Source organism: Penicillium waksmanii, assembly GCF_028829765.1.
Source record: "Penicillium waksmanii strain IBT 27052 chromosome Unknown utg000005l:1.0-5232799.0:1.0-5237142.0, whole genome shotgun sequence".
In the NCBI taxonomy this organism is placed as follows: Eukaryota; Fungi; Ascomycota; class Eurotiomycetes; order Eurotiales; family Aspergillaceae; genus Penicillium; species Penicillium waksmanii.
The window spans coordinates 2456245-2479883 of record NW_026643252.1 but is presented as its reverse complement, the minus strand read 5'-3'; the positions used below and the strand labels follow the sequence as shown (position 1 = coordinate 2479883).

Below are 23639 nucleotides of genomic sequence, written 5' to 3'. Positions count from 1 at the left end.
GAGGCTTTTTCCATTTTTTCATTTATGTATTTCTTTTTTCCATTCGATTTAATTTACATTTACATTTACACAATACATTCACATTTACAGAATACCTTTGGATTTACAGAATACTCATATCCCAGAGTATGTACATGGCCTCTCCTAGTATGGCGGACTGCACGAGGCCCTGGCTAACCCTGCCGGATCATTCTTCGGACTACAACCCTCCTGCTCAGCCCACTCCTGGCGCTAAACCTTGGGGAAGTCCACTCTTTCGCAATCTGTCTGTGTTCCCTGTTTCTGGACTGACGTATATCCACTGTACAACTTATGCCTGTACCCCCCTGATGATTCCGATGCCGATCATGGGGAGGGAACTGACCGGGATGTCATTAGAATAGAGATAGGAGGGAAGTGGAAGTAGAAGAGGAAGTGGAAGAGTGACCCTAGGGTAGATGGTAGATGGCTACCACTCGCGATACCTACCAAGGTACGTACGAGTATCTCTTATCAGGAGAGAGGCCCGAGTCCCTTCGGTCAGAGCTTTTCACTCGTTTTCAGTTTTCAGTTTTCAGTTTGTAGTTTGTAGCTTCTCGTTTGTACACCTGGGCTGGACCCAAAACCAAGAGTCCAGTCTAGGGCAATACTCGCTCCCCACAGCCCACCTCGCCCATTCTTCATGCGCAACCTGGGGATACACAGTGCGCAGCGCACGTTGAAGCACTATCATACCTAGATCACTCGCTAGTCCCAAGTGAGATGCGACACGCAAATCGCCCCTCTCTGATCGCATCCCGCGTCGAGTCGAAAAGGAAACAGGTTCGAGGTGATGATGGGGCCATGAGCCATGAGCCATGGGCCATGGAACTTGGAACGGGAACCCCATCAATATTGTAACCATGGACGAACTGCTTTGCGTGCACTCACTTTCACTTTCTGCCTTTCAAGTATTTAATCTTTCTCACTGATGCGATCGATGCAAGGAGTCGCTAACCCGAGCCCAAATCCCCTCCTCCCCCCTCCTGTAGTGAGACGCACCGTTAAGAACACGAAATACTGTACGAAATATAACTTGAACCATGCCTAAAACAATGAGATTTTAGCAAATGGAAATCCATGATTAACCCTATTCAGACTGGTGGCCCCTCCCCCCCTGCGACACAAGTGAGATTCCTCCGTGACATGCAGCGTGCAGTTGGTATCGCACGGTGGATCAACGAGGCTGCACTCCGTACTCCACCGACTCCAGTGTGCCGCGAAAGCCGGAGACTGCGGTGCCGACCGAACCCGGGGTCTACCTACTACTACGGGCGGAGGAGCACTGGCAGAATAACAGGGCCGATAAGACCTTCAAGTTTGGCACAAAACTTGAACCATTGAGGATGAAGAGATGGATCGCGCGGTATGATCGGTTCATCTGATAGTAATGTCCAAGGTAACATAATAGAAGTAGATCATGGATATGGATATCCATGGAGATATATGTACATATCGAGCTCGTTAGTGTAGGTATGTACATCGTCGTAATGCCACGGAACGTGGATGACGTCAAGATGCAGTGACAGGCCCGAGGGTCGCGCACTTCCTTGGAAGTACGCCTCCTTGGCGAGGGTCTGGGCCCCGAACAGCCAATCCACTAGCGCTATTTCACCATATGCCCAGAGTATACTAGAGCTAGTAGCAGTAGCATCGTGGTCCTCAAACTCTGCCTCATCGGAAAATATTTATCAGCCGCACTGCCACTACACTCATGCTCATGTTACTACTGGCGATGCTGGAATAGCAACCTGAACTGGTTCTTTCTCCTGTATCCCTTGCGACCGGGGGCCATGCTCACCGCAGCCAGTGCCACCGTTGACCTTTTCGGTGGTTACACCGAAGCGCATTCTGGAATGGAGAGTGGTCAACATAAAATAATTTGACGAGGAGTATATCAAATATCAAATATCATAATACAAATGTAATATAATATAATATATCGAAATATACTCCGTATACTTCAATTAAAATACTCATATACTCGTATTCATACCATACCAGCTAACGGCTCCATATTTACTCTATACGAACATCAAAACTCAACTAAGTACTAGTAGGTATGCACATATGGAACTTCTCAAATCTAGATTAGTTCTTACCATTGGAAATAATAACACGATTAGGTAGCGCCTTGCTAACTATTTTTGTTTCATCGTCCCGTCCCAAACATCGACACCGGCGTATGTCTCACAGAGAAGGCGAATCTCATTGCCATTTCTAGCATCGTTTTTCTTATTGTTCCTGTCAATTCAATTGCAACTCATTGTAACTCTACACCCGACGCCCGGGCCACCAACCCCTTACGAGGTTCAAGTTCTTTGTTTTCCCTAGCGGCGCAGAATTTTCTTTCCATTTGCCACCACCTGGTGGACAGTAGAGCTGGGAGGTGGCTCTACCATATTAGATTTCCACCTTGCCGCGCTAAACCCCAGAGAGGAAAAGCCGGGCTCTAGCCAAGTTAGCAGCCGAGTCGGCCCCATCCATCCATCCACCCCCAACAAAGGCCGAGACTGATCTAGCGTCGTTCATCTGACCAGCCTGCCGCGATCGTCCCTGGGCCTGCAGTCCAAGGCTCGTTGATCTCTCCAGATTTTTCACTCCCTCTTCAAACATGTCCATGCCCCTCCCCCACTCCTACTTCCCCAGGGACCACAAATCCCATGCCCACCCCTCCTAGAGAGGGGTATCGCGTCCAGAGGAGGGGGAGGACCCATGCATCTCCGGGCGTTCATCCTCAATTCGCATTTAGCTTTCAAGAAATAGGGTTAGTTGGTCTTATCGGAATCGCAAAAAGTCTCGACCACTCCCAAGCTCCTGCAAGGCCGTAGAAGGTTCAACCATAGCGGCAGCGACAGATCCAGGCGATAACGCCTGTTGGCTGGCCTCCCCCCCCTAATTGCTCACCAAAACCTGTAACAGCCTCCGTGCACTTTTCGTCCGATATCGATCTTGGGATGCACAAAATGCAATGTGCAATCCTTCACTGTGTCGGTGGCCATCCTTCCATTCACCGAAATCGCGTTATGGACAATGTGAGCCCTGAGCATCGGCCCATGCCCCCCTTCTTCTAATCCCTGAGGGCCGAAGCGCCCGAGCGCTCTGACCATTCTGTGTCAACGTCAACAGCGATTCCATCTCTGGGATTGGTAGTCTCGTTCGGAGAGTTCAGCCCTAGATCTTAGTCTCTCGACACATCGCCGTGCTTACTCAATGTTTACTCTATAACTTTGATTATGATTTTTGTGGAGATCGACAAGAGCTGCTTGAAACTCTCTTACATCGGTTTACTTCTCTAATTCCCCAGGACCCTGGACTGATCGCCTAGATTCACACCGCTCGCGCGCCAGTTGCTTCAATAGCTGGAGCCGATCGCCCCTTCAGTGCCCTTTTAGCTATCTTTTCACTCACCGGAGACCATTCTCGCCTGGGCCTCCATACGGCCCCCGCCTAGACGCTCTGGTGGCTGCAATGGCTGAAGCTAGCGGAGGAGCTCTTCTTTCGGCAGGCTTGCTCCCGAGCACAGTCCACAATTAGCCCTTTGATCTAGGAACCATTGCAATGGTGAAACGAGCAATCAATTTGTCTATCGCCGCTATATTGCCTAGACGCCGCCGAGTGCAGACCTCGATGTCTAGCCCGCCGCCACACGATTGCCACTAAGACTCGAATTGATGAATGGGAATCACTCAATGGCTTGAGACGGGAAAGTCGATCGCGCGTCGTCAGGCTAGGCATGTATACGGAGAACGAATATACACATACCCCGCGGTGGATCATTCCCCAAACGTCAATCTTTTGGGAACGCACACCATCCATGTTGGGGGTGAGTTGACGTGCGATTCCGCGGAGGATCTGCTCTGGAGATGCTGACTGCAGTGCGGCGCTGAAGCCCCCTGCTCATATTTGCGGGGAATACTGCCCTCTTGTGATAGGAAGCACAGCTCACGAAGAGTAAGAAACTCGTGCTATGAGGTATCGCTTCAGCCTTATCTGCCTAGCCTAGCTATTGTTTTGAGAAATTTCGGTGTTATCCCGGCTCAATTGATCTTTCGGAAGCACTGCCTAGTACTGCCTAACCATCAATGTATACATCTGCTTTAGGGAATATCAATTGCCCCACCCTTGGGCCAGTTAATACAGATTGCAGATTACCTAGCTACGGGGTACATAGGTTTGTTTTCAGGGAGCTCGAAGGAATGTGCGTGTTCCCCACCCCATTGGCTACTTAGCTAGTCTCAGCTTACACAGAAGTGCCTATCTAATAGTCCAGTAGTACTTCGTATATCGAAACACGCAAGCAAAACCTACTCATAGGCGCCCTCCGATGTGTTGGGGGGGCAGCACATGACCATTGTTATTTCCTGCAGGAGAGGGACACGTTGTCGGGCAAGGCCTGGAGGTACTTAGGTACTTGCTGCTCGCAGGGGACGTGCCATAATGGCCCCCTGGTCACAACTTGAACAGGGTGATCGTCTCCGCAGTATGTAGATACAAAACCGACGCGCTCAGGCGATCATGGGCTGCAGTTTGCAGCTGGTCCGTGCGATTCAAGGTGTACAAGAAGATACAGCTTGTACATTCAAGCCTTAGCTCGAAGCCCACGTATGCGATAAATAGCAACGTATACAAATTTGGACAACGCTTATGCATGGCATGAGACTGGCGCAGCCCACCTTGCCCCGCCAAGACACACGCCAGTAACCCAGTCGACCGTAGCCTAGATTACTCCGTGCGGCAGTCAGTGCGTTGGATCCCGTTGATACAACTCGATGGTTGGCGGTTAGGAGTGGGTCTGGTGGCTGCATGTAGCTTGGTGGACTGCACTCCGTACATAAGACGGTGCATTAGTGCGGCGAACTGACAATTTCGATGCACGTTGGAGGCCAGTGCATGGCGTCATCTGTTTTTTTCCACTTCTTTATACGGAGTACCTCTCGGAGAACCGTTATCCCAGGGGCTATGGTAAGTATGGGGTTTTAATCTTTTTTTTTTTTTTTGTGAATGCGGAGGATCGCCTTCCTCTGCAACTTGGAAGAATGCTCCGAGAAACGGAGGCTAGTTTCCATCCGGACTTGTGTTGTGCACCTTTATTTGCCGAAACGACGCTAAAAATAAGATAGAGGCAAAAGAGAGAGAAAAGATACCATTGTAGTACACAAGGCCAATTTCGCGGTTTCAAGCTATGGCGCTTCTCTTGCTCGGCGGAAACTGCCTCCCACAAGTTATAGCTCTAGAGTTCCACCTTGCCCCTTCGTATACAGCGGGCCTGAGAGCGGAACCAAGGTAGCTCCCGCCGTCTAGTCTACTCTGGTACACCCTAGTCGATCGTAAAAGAAAGGTCGCGCTAAATCATGAAACCTTTAAAAGCTCGGTTCTCCAATAAGCAACCAAGCATACCGCGAGAAGCGGTCGATGATCAGGCCATCCTAGCAAAAGACAAACGGGCCCAAGTACTGCAAGTTGTCCGTGCAAAATCAAATCCCCCGAATATCGCTCCGTGGGACTATGCACCGGCCCTGCAGCCCGTCATGAGACAACATTGCGCGATGCTACCAGAATCCCAACCATTTGATACGCCTTTTCCCAACCCCAAGCCTCAAATTTTCACCGTGGCGGGAGAGGCGCCCGCCGTCGCCGCGCTACTGTCGGACTGGAATCCACTCAGGAAACGAGACTGAGCGCAAGTCGGTGCACTCTACTCCTGATAACACATGAGAGCGAATCAAACTCAAACCACGCCATTATGTGCAATTGAGCCACGACGCACTAATGGCAAGCTGAGCTCCCCTAGTTGCCTTCCTCCTGGCCCTGGCCCCGGGAAGTCTCCGATAGACGAGTTTGCTATGGCTGCCTTAGTACTAGTATGATATTATGTCTCGGTGGCTGCGTAGAGTCAGCTTTCTATCTAGGCTGCTTGGGGGCTATTGTTGACTGACGGTTACAACTTTGGCGATTTCCCGTAGACGAGTTTCGCGCAGAGAATAGCACTCAGCGTTATAGTATTGTGGCCACAGCCAGGGTCAAAGAGCAGGCCATTGGTGAGAAATATCCTATCTAACCCAAGGAGAAGAGATCCAAGTGCCCACGGCCCCAATCTCCTACCCGCACAGGTACGCGGAGAGGGACAAGCCTCAGGGACCTGGGGCTGGGTTGGAACCTGTTCCAAGGTTATCATTATGAAAGCAAAATGAACTAGTACTGTGACTCCAGTGCTCTAGACTTATTCTATTATTATTGTTTGACTAATGGGCTTGTCCGAACTCCAACATGCTAGCTATCTGGCACCGGCAACCCCCACTCAAGCTGATGCCGAGAGTCCTTTCGGCGTATAGCAAGCACTAGTCGTGAACTGACTTCCTGAACAGCCAAAGCAGATAGGGGACCTCCAGGAGACAATCCCCGCGGAGACATGGGGTGCATATGTGGCCGTGTGGCTCTACTGCGGGGTGCGTCTTTTCTGCCCTGTTGTATCTGCAGTAGCTAGGGCTAGGCGCTGATGCTGCGACTACGTACGATTCTCACCTTCACAAGAAGTTCCCGAGGTCATTCATGAAGAGAGAGGGAGAGAGAGAGAAAGCCAGACCCCGCGCTCTTCCTAGCTTTCACAGCATCAGCATTCGTGCCCCTCAAACACTTATGCAGCAGCATTCCACGTCACGAGGTAACGGAATAATCTGGATCATCCCTAAGGGGTCGAAAGGAACATAAATTCCTCGCGAGAGCTGTAGCACGTCTTCGTTCAACTTGAACGGCTCTCGCTTCCCCTCTTTTGGAACTCGAACGAACGCTGTACCCCCCTCTTTCCCCGTACTCTTGTCAGCCACAACCGACCCAGGGCGTTCAGACCCCAGATTGTACGCCAGATGCATATTCTCCCCCCTCCCCCCGCTCCCCTCTTCTCCGATGTGCTGGAAGACTGGATGATGGGTTGGGAAATGTCTCCCCCCTCTCACCATCCTGCCTATCCACACGGCTCCCTACCGTTTCATGCTTGCATCGTGCGCCGGGATCTCCGCGTTGAATGACCTTCTGCAGATACTCACAAGAGCCCCCCCGGATGCACTGGTCGCACAGGTAGCAGCTCGTACCAAACGCACATGATGATGCCTAAGGAACAATCTATAGTTCCGAAAGCTCCGGCGACGGTAGATATCCAAGTTGCCATAGCCACCACCGGGGAGAGGGACTTCAAGTTCGAAAAGAAGAAGGGAAAAAAGGCAAAACATCGCAGTAGAGTTCAAAACCATTCCATCATGCAAAAAACAAACAATTATCTTCTCTTCCCCTCCCCTCCCCTCAGCACACCCTCGGGGGTGGTGTTGAGTGGCTCTGCGTAAAACTCACACCCACGCTCAACCCATCGTGTAGACAAAGTCAATTCTTCGCCAGACATCGCTGTCTCAGACTCTTTGACGCTGCATCTTTCCTCACCGCTGTGGCTCAGATCCCTCTTCACAGCGTCTTGCACTTGCACTGTGTCAAGCCACGTGCGCCACTGGCACTGAACTGCACAATCGAGACGCCTGGGCAGAAAACTTTTGTAACTAACTAACAAACTCTGATGGGTACTTTGTTTCCGAATCCCTTTGGCCCCTTCCTCTCCGCTTCTCCTGTGGTGGCAAAGGAAGAAGAGAGCCAATACATCTCCTCGCGCCAATCTGAGGCCGGGACCCCTTCGAGTCCAGACTGGGTACTCTGGTTGTCACTGGAAAGTATACCTTCGCGGTGTACAGATGTGTCTAGGTCGGTTCAAGTTGGAGGCTATGGCGCGAGGGACGTGGTTTGCATAACCGCCACCACAGATCAGCGGTAGCTGGTTGGGAAATCTTTAGGTGGTGGTGTTCAATTTCAAGTAGTGGCATGATGGAATGTCGTAGATGATATTGATGTTTCATATCGTGATGGCAAACACCTATCTCAATGAGACGTAGTGATGATATTATGACATACTCGGCGGTGCAATTGAAGATACGTCGGTTGTATGCATTATATCAGGCTTGTTGATAATTAATCTTGAGGAGGGTGGCATTGCCACAATGCGTCAGGTAAAACAGCGAAAATCTTTTGGCTGGCTTGCAGTGTGCATCGATTGTATTATAGTCTGATCACCTCATTGATAGAGTATAGAAGAAGATATCTCAGATGAACCTTGGAATATATGCCACCCGAAGCTAAAAATACTAGTATGAATTCGCCTCTGCTGGAACATGAACCAGATCTTTCACGGCAATGGTGTTAGTGTTTCCATGAGTGATAAGCTTCCGCAACGCAACATAACAAGAGTTATATGTCACCAGTTATTCCCTGCGTTACTGAGACCGGAGGTTACTTGATTGAACTCATATATATTGTCTCAATAGCACTTTTTCCTGCGTCGCTCAAGACGAAAACTGATTATCAAGAAATCAATACCGTCTCATGCCATCACGTGTGGGTATAAGCTGCCGTGGACGACAACCGATGTGCAAAACATCAATGCTGCAGATCGCTTGAGCCATAGGTATCTGTTATTGGCGATGCTCGGAGTTGAGGGTCTAATGTTTTCAGGTAGAATGCCTTAGGACAGCTGCGGTTGAGTAGGAATATGCCTACAGAGTCGCACACGTTTTGTGTCCAGGTAAGCGACATTTCGAACGCACAGCTAACAAACGATGAAAATTGTCAGCGTGACCGTTTGAATGATGGTAGGAGTTGGGTAAATGATATGGTAAGATGGCAGATTCTGAATTATAGCCTCGTGGTCAAGATCAAGGTGAGACGAACTCGTGGCACTTGGGTGCCCAACCCCGCGAATCTGCCAGAGAAATCTGTTCTTTAAAAATATCACAGAGTCAACATTGTTGGACATCTGGAATTGTGATCTAAATCGTTCAGGTGTAGCATCGATTCACATCGTGGGGTAAACTTGTAGCCCCGAGCACCATAGAGGACCAAAGAGATCGTGAAGCTTGGTGGTACAATGCAACCGCATTGCAGTGCCGACATATCCATGAGCCGCAAATAAAAAATCCCCAAGCAGGCAGCTGAGTAAGATGAGGGAGAAAAAAGAAGTGTAAAATGTAAAGTGTAAGGTGTAAAGTGGGAGACCAAATTGATGCGGAGGATAAGCTTGGTGGACCCGATTTCCCATCGCACCCGCGCACCCGCACATCCCACTCTCCGGTGAGCCTTGGTTGTGACCACCTTCGTTCCTTGGCTCTTCTCTCTATTTACAATTTGAAGTCCCACAACACACACACTCATCACCAGATACGGCCCTGGTGGCTTCTTTCTGATGTCTCAAGTCCGAAGCCCTGGCTTGGCCGACCTTGAGAAAGAGCTGGGCTGCTCGGTAGGTAATATGTGCTCATTCCAGAAGCATTCCATTCCTCTTTGCCTCCCACCTCCCACTCTGCCCCTTGCCTGCGACATCTGCTAATCTAGAACCTTGTTGATAGATCTGCACCGAACTCCTCTATCAGCCCCTCACCCTCCTCGACTGTTTGCATACCTTCTGCGGTTCCTGCCTGAAGGAATGGTTCTCCGCGCAGGGCTCACGCCGCCATCCCTCACCTCGATTTACATGCCCATCATGTCGAGCCGAGGTACGGGGCACTCGCCCTAATGCTACTGTCACTACTTTACTGGATATGGTGCTTCTGGCTCAGCCCGAGCAAGCAAGATCAGCGGAAGAGAAGGAGGAGATCGCACAAAGATATAAGCACGGGGACTCGGTCTTCCCTCCACCACGGGAGGACAACGAAAGTGAAGGTGATGAGGATGATAGACGGGTATTGGAGGAGGTCCGCGAATTGAGTCTACGAGAAAATCGGACACAGGCGCGACGCGAGGCCCGTCGGACAGGACATGGAGAGGATAGTCGCTCGAGACGGCGGCGTGAGGAAGACCCAGAGCGGCTACGACGCCCATCACGAAACTCAGATGCAGAGCGCACAAGGCGGATCGAACACCAATCTAGTTTGCGCTCACTCTTGAGCCTCTCCTCGGAAGCCGAGAACATGGAAGAGGAAATCATGCGACAGATCATAGAGGAAGGTTTGCTGGATGATATCAACCTGGACAATCTCGGCCCTTCACAGGAGGAGGAGCTGAGCGAACGCATTGCGGATGCATATCGCCGGAGGCATATGCAACAACCGGGCTCCCGGCAGGAACAAAGACGAAGAGAGTCGCCCGATGAGAGTGGCCATAATCGCCCGCGATCGCTGGCTGCAAGGGAATCCAACGAAGTGGCTACTACAACTCGAGACAATAATGACCGACGACCACCTATATCAAGACCTCATCTACTCGACTCAAACACATCCCGCCCTACTAGAGGGCATCGGCGACGAAATTCAGAACAAGGTAGAACACAACGGGCTACTTCACCCGTTCGCGTCAACCAGGCATCGACCTCCGACGACACACTACGGCCTGCAGTTCGGTCTTCCAGCGATATGACCTCCGAACGTACGCGCGGGGCTTTGGGCCATTCAAGAGCAGAATCGTCTAGCAGAACGCGACGGGCAACAGATTCCGACAACAACATTTCGGAGACATGGATGGGTGGAGGGCGAGAAAGGGCCCCCTCCAGAAATGTCACCAGTCAATCTGCATCCGATTCCCCTACCTCGGTCAATTCACACTCCAATTTATCACACAGTTCCACTCCGATTGAGCGCTCGGCCCCAACGCTATCGTCGCCACTTGTACCACCCCGGAGTGAAAGACGACCTAAAGCATCTCGAACACAGTATCCCGAGCCGTCGATCTCGTGTGACGCATGTAGCAAGCCGGATATTCAGTATGAGTTACATAAAAGATGCCCGACGTGCAAAAATGGCAGCTACCACCTTTGTCTTCGATGTTATCGTTCTAGCCGGGGCTGTCTCCAATGGAACGGCTTCCAAAAAAGTGCACAGGCAGCCTTTGAACGGATGCTTGCATCATCAAACAACCGACCAGCCCCGGCCTCTGATGCGGGCCATCTTCTCGTTTCCCAAAAATACGAAAAGCCTCGAGAATCGTCCCAAGTGGTGACAAACGGCGAAAGAACTTTGACGAACGATAACCCTGCGCGACGTTTGCAAGCCGGGCTATTCTGCGACATTTGTTTCTCTTCGACAAACGAATGTTTCTGGAAGTGTAGTCAATGCAACGAAGGAGACTGGGGCTTCTGCAATCACTGTGTGAATCAAGGCCGGTGCTGCACAGATCCCCTTTTACCCATTCGGCGGGTTTACGGAAGCCGAGACTCAACTACCACGACGAGTTCGACCGAAGTGGCGACCCCGACATCACCAAGCTCACTTACAGAGAGCTTCAAGATCCTTTCATTCTCCACCAATTGCGACATCTGCACCTACCCGATTCCGGCCTCGGTGACGCGTTTTCATTGCTCACAGTGCAATGATGGAGATTATGATGTCTGCACAAACTGTTACCGCAAACTCGTCATGACCTCGAAGATTACCAAAGACAATGGATACAATGGGTGGCGTCTTTGCCTAAAGGGTCATCGGATGATCATTGTAGGATTCGAAGATGGGCAAGATGGACAAAGACGAAAGATTGTCCAAGACCTGGTTGGAGGACACGCTTTAAAAGAAGAACATATGAATCGCTGGCCTGCATCATCTCCTGTTACCAGCGGGCCTATTGCGTCCCCGGAAATTGGCAGTGGCCATTGGAGCTGGAAGGAATCTCAAGGCCAAGAACGTCGCAAGAAAGCTTCACGTGTGCGAAGTCCCGTCTCCCAAAACGGCAGCTATACATATTCTCATTCCGATAACGCGGGTCAAAACAACGGTACGTCTACATCGCAGTACGCTCCTCCTCTCCGTCGTTTCCCTCCAGATGGAGGTGTCGGTCTCGTCGTCTATGCGATGTGGTCTTGTTACCCCGAAGAAGGGATCGATGATGAATTGGTGTTCCCGCGTGGTGCTCATATAAAGGAGGTGGAGAACATTAATGATGACTGGTTTTGGGGATGTTATGCTGGCCGAACGGGATTGTTTCCTGGTTCAATGGTTACTGTGGTCGGGGAGATTAAATGAGCATTGGTATCGACTTGGAGGGGTGTTTTCTTGCACTGTTCAAGTTTATGCCCTTGCATGATGTTATTATTATTATGACGATGATGATTATGATACGCATGATTGCATGTATATCGACTGGAATGTAATTGATTGAACCAAGGAATCTGTTCTACGCTCTTTCTTGGAATATGGTGTCCAGACACGACAATAGTGGACTTGTCATCCACTCGACATTTCATTTCATTTCATGGGGGGCATAGAAAAACTGGTATCTGATAAAGTACATGCAAGGTGAAGATCAAACTGCCAACAACAATGAAAGCTGAATGAGGAAGACGATGGAAACTTGGGGAACGCCAAAAAGAAAAAAAGGAAAAGGCAGAAGTGACGACCACCCAAATTAAATAGAAATGAAAAGGAAAATGGCATGCTAACCCTGCAATCCTTTGGAATCTTACTCCAAAAGAGCAACCATCAAGCGCTCGTAATCACCGGATGTCTCCCCACGTACACGATCGATCAGGTTCTTACCAAAGCGATGGCGATAGGCAGCCTTGACACGTTCCTTATGATTCCTGTTCCAATGGACGCGAACCACACGAACAACAAGCTTTTCATCCTTAGTCCCCATTCCCGACATGCACTCTTCAAGTAGAATAGCATCACGCATAGCAGGATCTGTTGCCGTACGAAGCATATGCAAGAAAGCATCCTCCATATGACCCGAAAATTCCTTCTCGAGATGTTTCTCCAGCGAAACATTATACCGGCGATGAAACCCCTGATCAATAGCCCTGAGCTCCGCGTCCGACGAGCGCGCCAGAATCCCCGAGACCTCGGCGATGTTATTAACCATCCGGCCTGCGGTAGATCCGTGCAGCGTGCGCACTTCATCCTCGACAGCTTGCGGGTTGATGGGGACGGACTCCTCGCGACGATCGGCGCGGATAACAGCCTTGAATAGATCGGCCGTTTTGAAGGAGAGATCGCCCGCGACGTCGTCGCTCAGATTGCGACGGTACTTGCGCTCGTAGCCTGTCTTGATGGCGTTGAGATCGGCGTTCGATCGGCCCAGGATGATATCGTTTAACATCCATTCCTTTGTGCCTATTCCGTCGATAGCTTCGCGGGCGCAGACTACGTCGTGCGTGAGCGGTCCTTCGATCACGGCTAGGAGGCCTTGCTCGAGATATCCGCCCGTCTCGGATTTGACATCCTTGTACAGGTCGCGGCCGATGTGGGTGGTGTATGTGGCGCGCACGGCAGCCATTTGGAGCGGGTCTAGCGGGGCCAGGACGGAGATCAGGGCTTTCTCGTCGGTACCGAAGCCTTTCATTGCTTTGCGGATGATGTCACATTGTTGGCGGAAGTCTCCCGGGGCTGTTTGACCGGGCGTGTAGCCTAGTGATGGCATGGCTGGGGGTCCCATTGGGGCACTGTAGGGTGCGCCATGAGGTGCGCCATGTGGTGCGCCATGGGGAGCACCGTGTGCGCCTGGGGGAGGGGCGCCATAGCCGGGACCTCCCGGGGGCCCGGGGGGGAGGAGGGGCATAACCGTGTTGCGGCTGGCCGTAGGGTTGTTGACCATGTGGGGGGAGCTTGTCCGTACGGTGGCTGCGGTGATGGAGCATGATAGCCTGCTGGAGGTTGAGGAGAGGGAGCACCGTAATGACCCTGTCCATGCGGAGGCTGTGGGGGGAGGCTGACCGTAGCCTTGCTGAGGAGGATAGTGGCCTTGTTGGTGTTGAGGAGGAGCACCGGGAGGGGCACCGTAGGGTTGTTGAGGGTAGGGAGGTTGCTGGGGATAGCCTTGAGGAGGATGGCCCTGCTGAGGAGGGTATGCGCCGTATGGAGGCTCTGCTGCAGGTTAGAACAACTACTAGTGTTCTTGTGATGATCCAGGGTCACTCACGGTTTGGTGGGGGGGTATTGTTGATAAGACATGACGTGGGGGAAGGGTGGAGGGTAAGGTAGGGTGAAGGAATAGAGGAGTTTGACAGAACTAGAAGAAGATCAGGATCAGGTCAGACTTATAACCCGGAGTGGTTCTTGTGTCCCTCGAGTTCTCTCGTGCTCTCGTTCTCTGGTTCGCAGTGTGGCGCAGTATCGAAAGGTGGGGGTGCGCAGCCCTGCTGGGCTCGTGTTAGCGCCTGTTTAATCATCAGATTGACGTGTGCCAATGTTCGGTCTTTTGCCATAAGCCACAGCAGGGGAATGCTGCCTGTTCCCAGAGACTTGGTGGCGCAAAGTCTAGACTGGATGAGTGGTAGTGGTGGTAGTAGTTGGTTATAACTTATTAGTAACCAGTACTAGTAACTACTAGCCACCAGTATTCGACATCGGAAAGCGTAGATTATCATTCTGAGGCTGTGCAACAAGGCTGAAATTAATAAATCACGAACTGTGGAGATGCGACTCGGAGTACCTGGGTATCATTCATAGAATATTAATAGAAGCACCTTAATTCCACTCCAGGGCATCAAGCTTGGAACCATGGTTGGCGAAACTCGCTCAGCCATGTGCGATTTGCATCCGTGGATGAGAATAGTAAGTAGTACTAGTTAGTATTCTGATATATTAGTAAGAGATGCCTACTCCTAAACGCTCCTACTATTGAAGAGGTAGTAGAAACCTTGGAAGTATTTAATATCCGAGTCCGAGTCTGCACCAAACTTAAACCTCCTATTGCCCCCTACTACCTAGGTGTAGCCCTCTTACTAGTATCACTACTCCCAGGTGCAGTAGACCAATTAGTTTCACCCTCGTTTGCTCCTTCCTAAATATTCAATCTTTCTTGATTGAACCTGTTCCCCGCAATTCTGATCGTTAGCCCAACCCCTCGTCTCAAGTTCGGCTACGACTACCAAACAAAGGCCATGATCTCCAACTACTCCAGCGATCATCTTTTTTTTTTCGCTAAGGCGACGGATCTCGCCGGGTTCCAATTGAATACTCCAAGATGATCGTCAACAGGAGAAACATAAAATGATGGCATATCATATCCAGTCCGTCTTTGCTTTCTTCCCAGGGGTTTCCATCATCAACACATTCATCTCCGATCCATCAAGTTCAAGTTCAAGTTCAAGTTCAAGTTCCAAAAATGGGCCATTTGTCGTACCTAGCGGCCGTGCTATTTACTGGCTATGCAGGTGCAAATCTCGCCTACAAGTCAAGACCCGACCTCGCCGCTCCGGTGTTAAACATTTCCATCCCAGCGACAAATGAAACAGCCGATGGGCTGATTTTCTACACGCCCGAGAGCATCTACGCAGATAATACCGGCCACGGGCCCGCACAATCTGGACCGTATATCTTCACCGACAAAGGCGATTTAGTATGGACCGGCTTTGGTTATGTCGGACCTCGAAGCGAAAACTTCCTTGTCCAGAATTATAGAGGACAACAGGTCCTGACGATCTTTGAAGGCTCGCACAATTCACCGATGGGCCACGGGCACGGCCACACTAGCATCTTCGATAATAAGTATCGGCTTTTGAAGCAAATTAAGGGTGGCGGACACAAACTAGCCGATCAGCATGAGTTTCTCATTTTCGATGACCATTCCGCTGTCTTCACTGTTTATGATCCCGAGATCGCCGATCTCTCGGCTTATGGAGCGGAATCCGATTCCCAGCAATGGATCCTGGATAACAAAATACAGAAGGTGGATACTGATACAAATCGGGTCCTCTGGGAATGGAGCTCTCTCGAACATATCGACCCTGCAGGAACTAACCTGACCCTGGAAAGCGGAAACGCCGGTACCGGCGTGAACTCGAGCCAGGCCTGGCATTACTTTTACATGAACGCATTTGACATAGATGTGGCAAATAACAAATATCTTCTCTCTGCCCGAAGTATGTGCACGATCTTCAAGATGGACGGTGACACGGGGAAGATCATCTGGCAACTTGGAGGGCCGAATTCGAATTTCTCTCTAGGAGAGGGAGTGGATTTTTGCTGGCAGCACGATACCAGAATGCATCATAAATATCTCGAACATGAGACGAAAGGATCGAAGGAAATAATTTCTTTCTTTGATAACTCTGCCCATGAAAATCTCGCCGGTGGACCGGATCTACAAACCCGCGCATATAGTGCCGGAAAGGTTGTCGAGCTGGATACTGAAAGCTGGACTTCGAAGCTCATTGCTGAGTTCCGAGCACCGGAGGATCTCTCTGTTCGATCGCAGGGCAATTTGCAACTGCTTCCGAATGGGAATGCGTTCATTAATTGGGGGTATGACGGGGCCATGTCAGAACACAAGCCTGATGGCACGACAATCTTCTTTTCCGGAATGGACTCTGGAAAGTTTGGTCCCGGATCAGAGAATTACCGTGCTTTCAAGTTTGACTGGCATGCTTTGCCATATGAGGAGCCAGCTTTGGTCGCATTCAAGGAGTCGAATGGAACAGCTTTGTATGTCAGTTGGAACGGAGACACAGAGAGTAAGATGTGGAAGTTCTTCGGGGAAGATGAAAAGGGACGGAAAATGCTACTGGGTCAAGCGAAGAGGACTGGGTTCGAAACCGCCTTTCGCACTTCTCACACACCTATCCGTGTGTTAGCCGAGGCTTTTGATGTCCGAGGTCACCGATTGGTGTCCTCTTCAGTCGTCAAAACAAGGGATTACAAGCTACGACTTGAATATTCTTGAATCTCGAATGCTCAAGATATCCCAAGAGTTTGTGAGCGGAGGCTCTGTGCAATATTTGAATAAATTTATCCTTTAAGTCCAGCTTATGAATCGGGTATCACAGAAAGCCAGCAAGATTACCTAGCGGGTAGTACCTTGGAAACTGCCGCAAATGCAAATTATTCAACAATATACACGAAAATATCTCGCACGGATCATTAAATCAAACGTCCCCAGTGCCAGCCGGGATATAAATTCCGCGCAAGAGACCGCGAGGTCAATGCAAATCTGAAGTCGTAAAGCTTTCCTCTCCACAATGTATCAAACACGAACAGGAAATGAGGGCAGAGTAAAGGACCGAAAGTCTTGCACAGGGGTAAAAAATTGAAGTGAATGGAAGAAGGCAAAAAGCGAAAAAAAAAAAAAAAAAGAAAGAACTATTAGACTGTCGCAAGGGTATTGGATATATCATGCAAATCATGTAGTAGAAATCATGCTTCGTAAAGTTATCATGTAGGTAGGCGTGTAGTACTGCCCAGGTGTTCATTAAACGCTTGCTGTGCGACGCTTAACCTCACTCGGCTTCTGTGCATATGCAATGAGCATGCGAAATCCAGTGCCTCGCTTTTGACACTCGCGGAGCGTCTTGCGATCATTCCACATGCTGGGGTCGTTGTCGCCCGTATTGGGGAGAACCGGGTCCTCGTAGCATTTGGTATACCACCAACGACCAACACGAGCCACAATCTTGGCAATGGACTCGTCATTCGCAGCAGAAGGAGAGGGGTCTGAGAGGAGGTCTCCCAGGGAGATATTATCATCCGAGGGGGACGATTTGGATGCTGTCCGTGTGCTCTGACTTCCTGTCGCCGTGGAGACAGAAGTAGAAGTATTAGGAAAGGAGAATCCGGTTGATTGGGTACCGGCCGATGCAGAAAAAGACCGACCCGAGGAGGATGTCGTTGAGTCGGAAGATCGGACAACCATTCCCGCGACTGGAATACGAACCATGCATCGGCGAAGGTTGTCAAATCCTTGAGTGCCGATAAGTCGTTGGACGCTATCACTTGCCGGGCTGAGGCTGATTGTTGAGTTGGCAAGACATGTCATTTCTTTCAATCGCCGAACAGCTTTGCGGGTGCGAACACCCATATTCACCATGTCTCGGTCTAGCACACTCATTTCGAGGTAGCCGCCGGAACGAAGAACTCGCCTGCACTCTTGAAGCATATTGTTTTGCACCGCCTCGGATGTTGCTGCGGGGAATCGTAAGACTGCAACTGCAAAGTAGTCCTTCGGAAATGGAAGAGGGTTCTGTAGCCCGGCATGATAGACTGTGTGGTGATTTGTCGGAGGTTGCCAGGCAGCAGGGTGAGATATGGCTGTGGAAACTGGTCGGCCGCTTAGACTGTATACTTCCGCATCTGGATAGGTCAAGGAGCAGTAAAATGACCAGTCATCGTTCCCAAGGCCATCAATCACAAGGATTCTCCCATGAGTTCCAGACTTGACATGGTTGTGTGCTGGGCTGAAGAGAACACGACCAAATGATAGCCAACGACTAGTCATTAGGGAAGCAGATCGCATATTGGTACGTGTCACAGCATCCCAGTCACGCTCGGAGGGCTCGTAAACAGCTCTGCGTCCATCCGACTTTGGCTTCGTTGAAGCAACCGCCGCAAGGGAGTGCAAGAATGACGATTGCTGATGCTGGACATGGTCTGAAAAGTCCAATTTGGGAGTTCGAGGACTGCCGAGATTTTCTTCACGGTCTCCGTAGCTAGCAATAAGATCGCTGTAGGATGGCTGGGTTGAAGGGGCCATTGGTGAATACAAAGCAGAGACAATTCTTGAGCGGCGAAGGTGAACTGAATCACTGCTGTCCCTATTAGACTCCTCGCCTCTTGGCAGGGATGGTGGCTGAAGCGAGTTAGGATTCTTTAAGCCATCCTGAAGAGCGATGCTTGCCATTGTTGCTTTCTGGAATCTAGATTCATCCTCAGGTTTAGCGGATTCATCGGGCTTCGGCTCTTCTGGGGAAAAGTGATCTATAAGGTCATCGTACTCGTTCCACACCTCATCTTGGGTCGGCGCAGTGGCTGCGCCGGGAACAACAGCAGTGACAGCAGCTAGGGCCCCGGAACTGCTTGATGAAACAGAGCCTTTGTGCGGAGGCGAAAAGTGAAGAAACTCACTGGCTGAGTAAGGGCCAGCAAGGAAGTCCAAGGCGCTTATTTGCTCGGGTGCGCTAAACACTGGGTTGTAGCCATATCCCCAGTCGAAAGGCTTGCTTGACGACACGTTGGGAGAAGATTTATCATGTCGATGATATTCATTTTGGCTTTCCACTACCGGGGCCGGGATAGAGAGCGACTCCGCAACACTGAACGGTCGAGAAAAAGACTGCATGTCCTGTCTCAGTTGCCTATCACGCCTTGAGACTACCTTTGGAATGCGGCCTACTGAGGCAAGTCTTCTTGGCCGGCGGTCTTCGGGGCTACCCTCAGGTTCTGAACCCATGATATTGCGATTGAACATGGCAGTCTTCGGAGAAGGTTTGTCGCCGTCGAATTCACCATGCATCTTGGGCGGAGAGCGGAGTAGAATTGATGGCTGTCTTTTCTTGATATTCAGTCCCGCAGGAACTTCCACTGGTGCGACAGGGACCTCTTCTTCCGTTGGTGGTGAATGCTCAATGTTGCTGATAATCCGTTCAAGCTCGTCGGAATCTTCGTCAACAATTGCGTAGTGAGCAACGGGTCGGATATTCAGAACAGGAGAGATAGCAGCATGAAGCTGGGCCGCGTGAGCAGCTGGCGCAGGTACAAGGATAGTTTGGGAGGAGCCCTTGACATCGTTGCCACGGCTTCTGTGGAAAGGGTTCCAACGTGAGGATTTCGATTTCTTTACCTGTTGTTCTTCCGACTTTTTAGGCTCTTGCTTGGGGGAGGGCGATATTGAAGAGACATTCGGGGCTTGTTTTGCTGCTGAAGCTGTGTCGTGGCTCGAGAGAGACGTGGCACTGGGACTGGATGCCAGCGTACTCATTTTGCCTTTGGGAACCGGCATCCGTGACTTTTGAAACTTGGGGTTGACAAGGGCTGGCTTTTTTACCGGGCTCTTGCTTCTAGTTTGTCCAAGGCTCGCAACGGATTCATTGGGCGTATTTGCTTCCCCAAAAGTACCCGTGGAAGTAGCCAATGACTCAGTAGATTGCACAGTTGAAGATGTAAGCGGTGTCGGATGAGGAAGGTTTGAAGACGTCACGCTCATGCTGCTGATGCTCTGCTCACTTTGGGTCCGTGAAAGAGTTCCCCCATCCATGCCTCCGCCGGTAATGACGACCGGTTCTAGTCGGCTCGAGAAGAAGTCATCCAACTCAAGGTCGGGTCGACTAGACATGCTCCCTTTACTGCTGGCTACTGAACGAGAAACACTCCTTGTTGTACTCGTTGATCTCGTTCTCGTGCCAGTGCTGCCGCTGGCACTTGCTTTGCGGCCCCGCTGAGAATATTTCCCATATCCCTCATGGCCGGTCCCTGCAGCCGGTCCCTTGCGAGCCGTACGAGCTTGGTCGATCAATGAATCATCCAGTTCTGGTTTTGATTTCCTAGAGAATAGACCAAAGCGTTTGGGAGAAGCGGCCACTATTTTTGTCTCGGATTTATCTCTAGGCGGCTCTTTGGTCAGTGTTCGAGGTGATTTGCGGACCATGACAGGAGAGCCTGCTTCCCGTGATGGAATCCGTGAAAGATCCTTAGATCGCAAAGAGTCTGTTGAAGTGGCGGCAGAGTGGTTTGGAATCGGAGTGGTGCTTTTCTGTCCCTGTATCCGTATTCTTTCGGCCGATTCGCGACGCGTATGACCTGTCGATCTGAGATATGGTAGATTGCTTTTTATCACGGGCGAAGTTTCAAGATCTAGACGCGGCGCACCATCTCTACTAGGTCGCGGTGGAGTTTTCGGCACACTTGGCGCTGGGCTCGAAATGACACTTCCCGGGCGATGGGAATTGAAAAGTTCCAGCTCAGCCTCTTCAACTTCCTTCTTGGCCTTTTCGACATCAATATCAACCTCCTTTGATGGACTTAACTTCGTTGATGACTTCCTTGGAGGCGGGCTATGTGGCGGACCTCTTAAGATGGCAACATCAGGTTTACTCGGCTGCTTGGAGGTATTGATAGCTGGTCTTGTGCCGGCAGTCAATGACGCAGGCAGCTTGGGTGTTGTCTTTTTCTGCGGTTTCAGCTCTACGTGCTCAACTGTTGCACTCTGTGGACTCGTGGTTGTGGCTGGAGGCGAAAATACTGGCAATCTGGTTTGTGATGTGCTTGGCTGTCTCAAACGACCAACTTTGGTCGAATGCACAACGCCTGGAGAGTATGAGGACAGCGAGGTTGGCGTCGAGCCGCGACTCCACATGCCAGGAGATTCCGAATATCTGGTCGAAGGAGTACTCGCAGAAGGAATGAGGGGAGTTGTTGAGGGTAGTAGGGGCTCAGTGGGGACTGCTGTACGAAGACTTGCCAATTCGACCGGGCCATGGGTCGGTGTATCCATCACATATTGAACTCTTTCATTTGCTGAGGTTTTTGCGAGTTTGCGTGGCTCAATGGATTGGGAGATAGAAAACGTTTGAGGTTTGACGTCTTTCATTTCCACAGAGCGAAACGTTTGGGGTATGAGTAGGCTCAGCTTTTGGGACTGCTGTTCAACATGTTTTCCTATTGTTGGTGCTTTTCTCCGAAGCACGTTGCGAGGTCGTTTTGGAGGGGAGGCTTGGTATGTAGGTACAAATGCAGATGGGCTGGTGATATCGGGTGTAGATATAGACGAGGGTATCGATTGAGTTGAGAACTGAGGCGATATTGATGATGCAGGGGAGGCTGATGAATGTGGTTCACCAGTACTTGGGCGTGGGAGCATTGACAGGCGCTTAGTACGGGTGGCCGGCTGTAGCGTTGACGTTGATAAAGCTGGCACTTGACCAATTCCTTCTGCCGCAGATACAGACGATGCCCTATTATTTCGAGGTGTAAATTTGAGAGGTCGTGCTATTTGAGATCGAGGGTTTTGAGGCGCATATGTCATTCTAGAGGTGGTGGTACCTCGATGTGATATGTCTGCAGGCTGAGCATATTGATTATTCGACGGCATGCGACGGTCGTCATGATTGTACGACGACATGGTGCGACGTTGACAGAAGTTGGGGACTCCAATTTTGAGACAAGATGTCTGCTAATGAGGACATGTGCATCGAAATCGTAATCATCACGGGCGTAAGCAATGTGGCAAGGGAAATCCTCTAAGCGCCAGAGTCTGAATAAGTATGGAAACAATATTCTGAAGTAGATGGCGGATGAGCGTACAATTTTCTACCACATTATTCTCCACAGGTAGGTCTTCAAACCACTTGCCAGCGAGAATTGATTAATAGATAGAAAGAGGAGAATGAGGTTGTGCGGCCCCAGGGTATCTCAAAGCGAATGTGACGCCAACTATAGAGCAAAAAGGTAATTAGAATTAACAGTAAAAATCATGAATGACGAAAGTAACAAGTAACTTGCAGACGTCAGGTAGATAAAATATGGAAATTCACCGACATTGGGCTGATCGGCGCCAGCGGAGCTGCAGCTGCTTCGCCACAGTTTGGAGCAATGTGGCACTCAGGATTTTCCAGCCTCGGCCACGTCAGAGGTGGGAGATCCATAGGGGCCTAAAATAAAAACCCCCAGAAAGGAAATCAAGTTTTGACCGCCGTGGATTATAGTCGTGGCCGAAGAAGAAAGAAAAAATTCAAGACGTGATCAGACTACTACACCGCGAGGCGGACTTTATGTGCTGACTGGGTTTCTTCCCCCTCTTGCAATGTGGGGGTTAGCGAGAAAGCCTCTGGGTACGCCATATAGAAAGCAGCGAGTGGCATCTTCGGATCAACTCGACGGCGGACCCGGTACTGGCCAGGAGAAGCCGGCCAACTGAACCGTCATTGGGCGTAGATTTGTGACTACATTTGTGATGAGGACCGATGCGCGGACGCCAGGGTCTGGGGCCTGCGAGGGGCCCGGATCGTGCACGTTTGAAGCATCGGCCCCGAAAAAATACCAGACAAAGTTAATTCGCTACTCCTATCACGAACCGTCGTGCTGTTTCAAGGGCCAGTGGCGCCGGGTGGAAGGAATAGCGCATCGGCCCACGTCTGAACGACCTGGCGATATCCCACGAACGAGCTCGGCGAGTTCAGCGAGTCCAGCAATCTCAGCTGACTACTTCCAAGGTGCGTAGACAGATACCGCTGATAGTTGGATAGAAGAGCCAACGAGAGGCTCACCGCGTCTGCGTCGTCTCGTTGCCAACGCATCGATCGGAGACGCCGAACCCGATCGGACTGCACCGTCGATCCGCCCAAAAAGGCTGACTTTGCGCACGTTGCTTCTTTCTCCGGCTCATTTTGTGTGGAAAGATGTCGCTAGATAGTACCTAGTACGGTTGCCAGCTCGCGACTGTTCCCCAGAACTCGGAGAATTATCCAAGGGCGCACAGATGCAGATGCAGATGCAGCTGTACATACTAGGCATGGGGGTACATGGTACATTGGCAGGCGATGAGCTAGTGCTTTCAAGCTAGCAACTATCCTACCAGGCACTATATGGTGAGAATTCCCTTTCAGTGCCGAAACTCGAAATTTCAAGACCGAATCCACTTGTGACCACGTTAAACCCGTTATCCAGAGTCTGGTTCAGAGCAAGGCCCGTCCCGTGAACCAGGATAGGAGGAGACCAGGGCCCCAATTCTCCGACCCCAAAATTGAGCATACACTGTTGATGCTATTGGTGGTGTTGGCTCTGTTGGATAGGTCAAGTCTCGTCCGCCAGTGAGATGTCGTAGATGGCGTTGACTCTTCTTGGTGGTTAAACCCCGGGGCTACGGCGACTCCACTTCGTAGCAGCATGGCGTTCTCG

The 23639-nt window shown here is 50.7% G+C and overlaps 4 protein-coding genes across 4 annotated transcripts; 2 read left to right on the top strand and 2 right to left on the bottom strand.

Moving 5' to 3' along the window:
• Positions 1-9295: 9295 nt before the first annotated feature.
• Positions 9296-12059, top strand: N7481_005818 (SH3 domain protein; the record flags this gene model as incomplete). Its single annotated transcript, XM_057265037.1, has 2 exons — positions 9296-9352; positions 9459-12059. 2 exons carry the CDS (start codon positions 9296-9298, stop codon positions 12057-12059), a joined length of 2658 nt encoding a protein of 885 aa, XP_057122757.1.
• Positions 12060-12495: 436 nt separating this feature from the next.
• On the bottom strand, positions 12496-14239 carry N7481_005817 (annexin; the record flags this gene model as incomplete). The annotated part of the gene is made up of 3 exons (XM_057265036.1): positions 12496-13898; positions 13954-14043; positions 14116-14239. 3 exons carry the CDS (start codon positions 14237-14239, stop codon positions 12496-12498), a joined length of 1617 nt encoding a protein of 538 aa, XP_057122756.1.
• Positions 14240-15141: 902 nt separating this feature from the next.
• Positions 15142-16698, top strand: N7481_005816 (arylsulfotransferase family protein; the record flags this gene model as incomplete). Its single annotated transcript, XM_057265035.1, has 1 exon — positions 15142-16698. The coding sequence occupies one exon, from the start codon at positions 15142-15144 to the stop codon at positions 16696-16698; it is 1557 nt and encodes a 518-aa protein (XP_057122755.1).
• Positions 16699-17223: 525 nt separating this feature from the next.
• Positions 17224-21864, bottom strand: N7481_005815 (uncharacterized protein; the record flags this gene model as incomplete). The annotated part of the gene is made up of 1 exon (XM_057265034.1): positions 17224-21864. One exon carries the CDS (start codon positions 21862-21864, stop codon positions 17224-17226), a length of 4641 nt encoding a protein of 1546 aa, XP_057122754.1.
• Positions 21865-23639: the final 1775 nt, after the last annotated feature.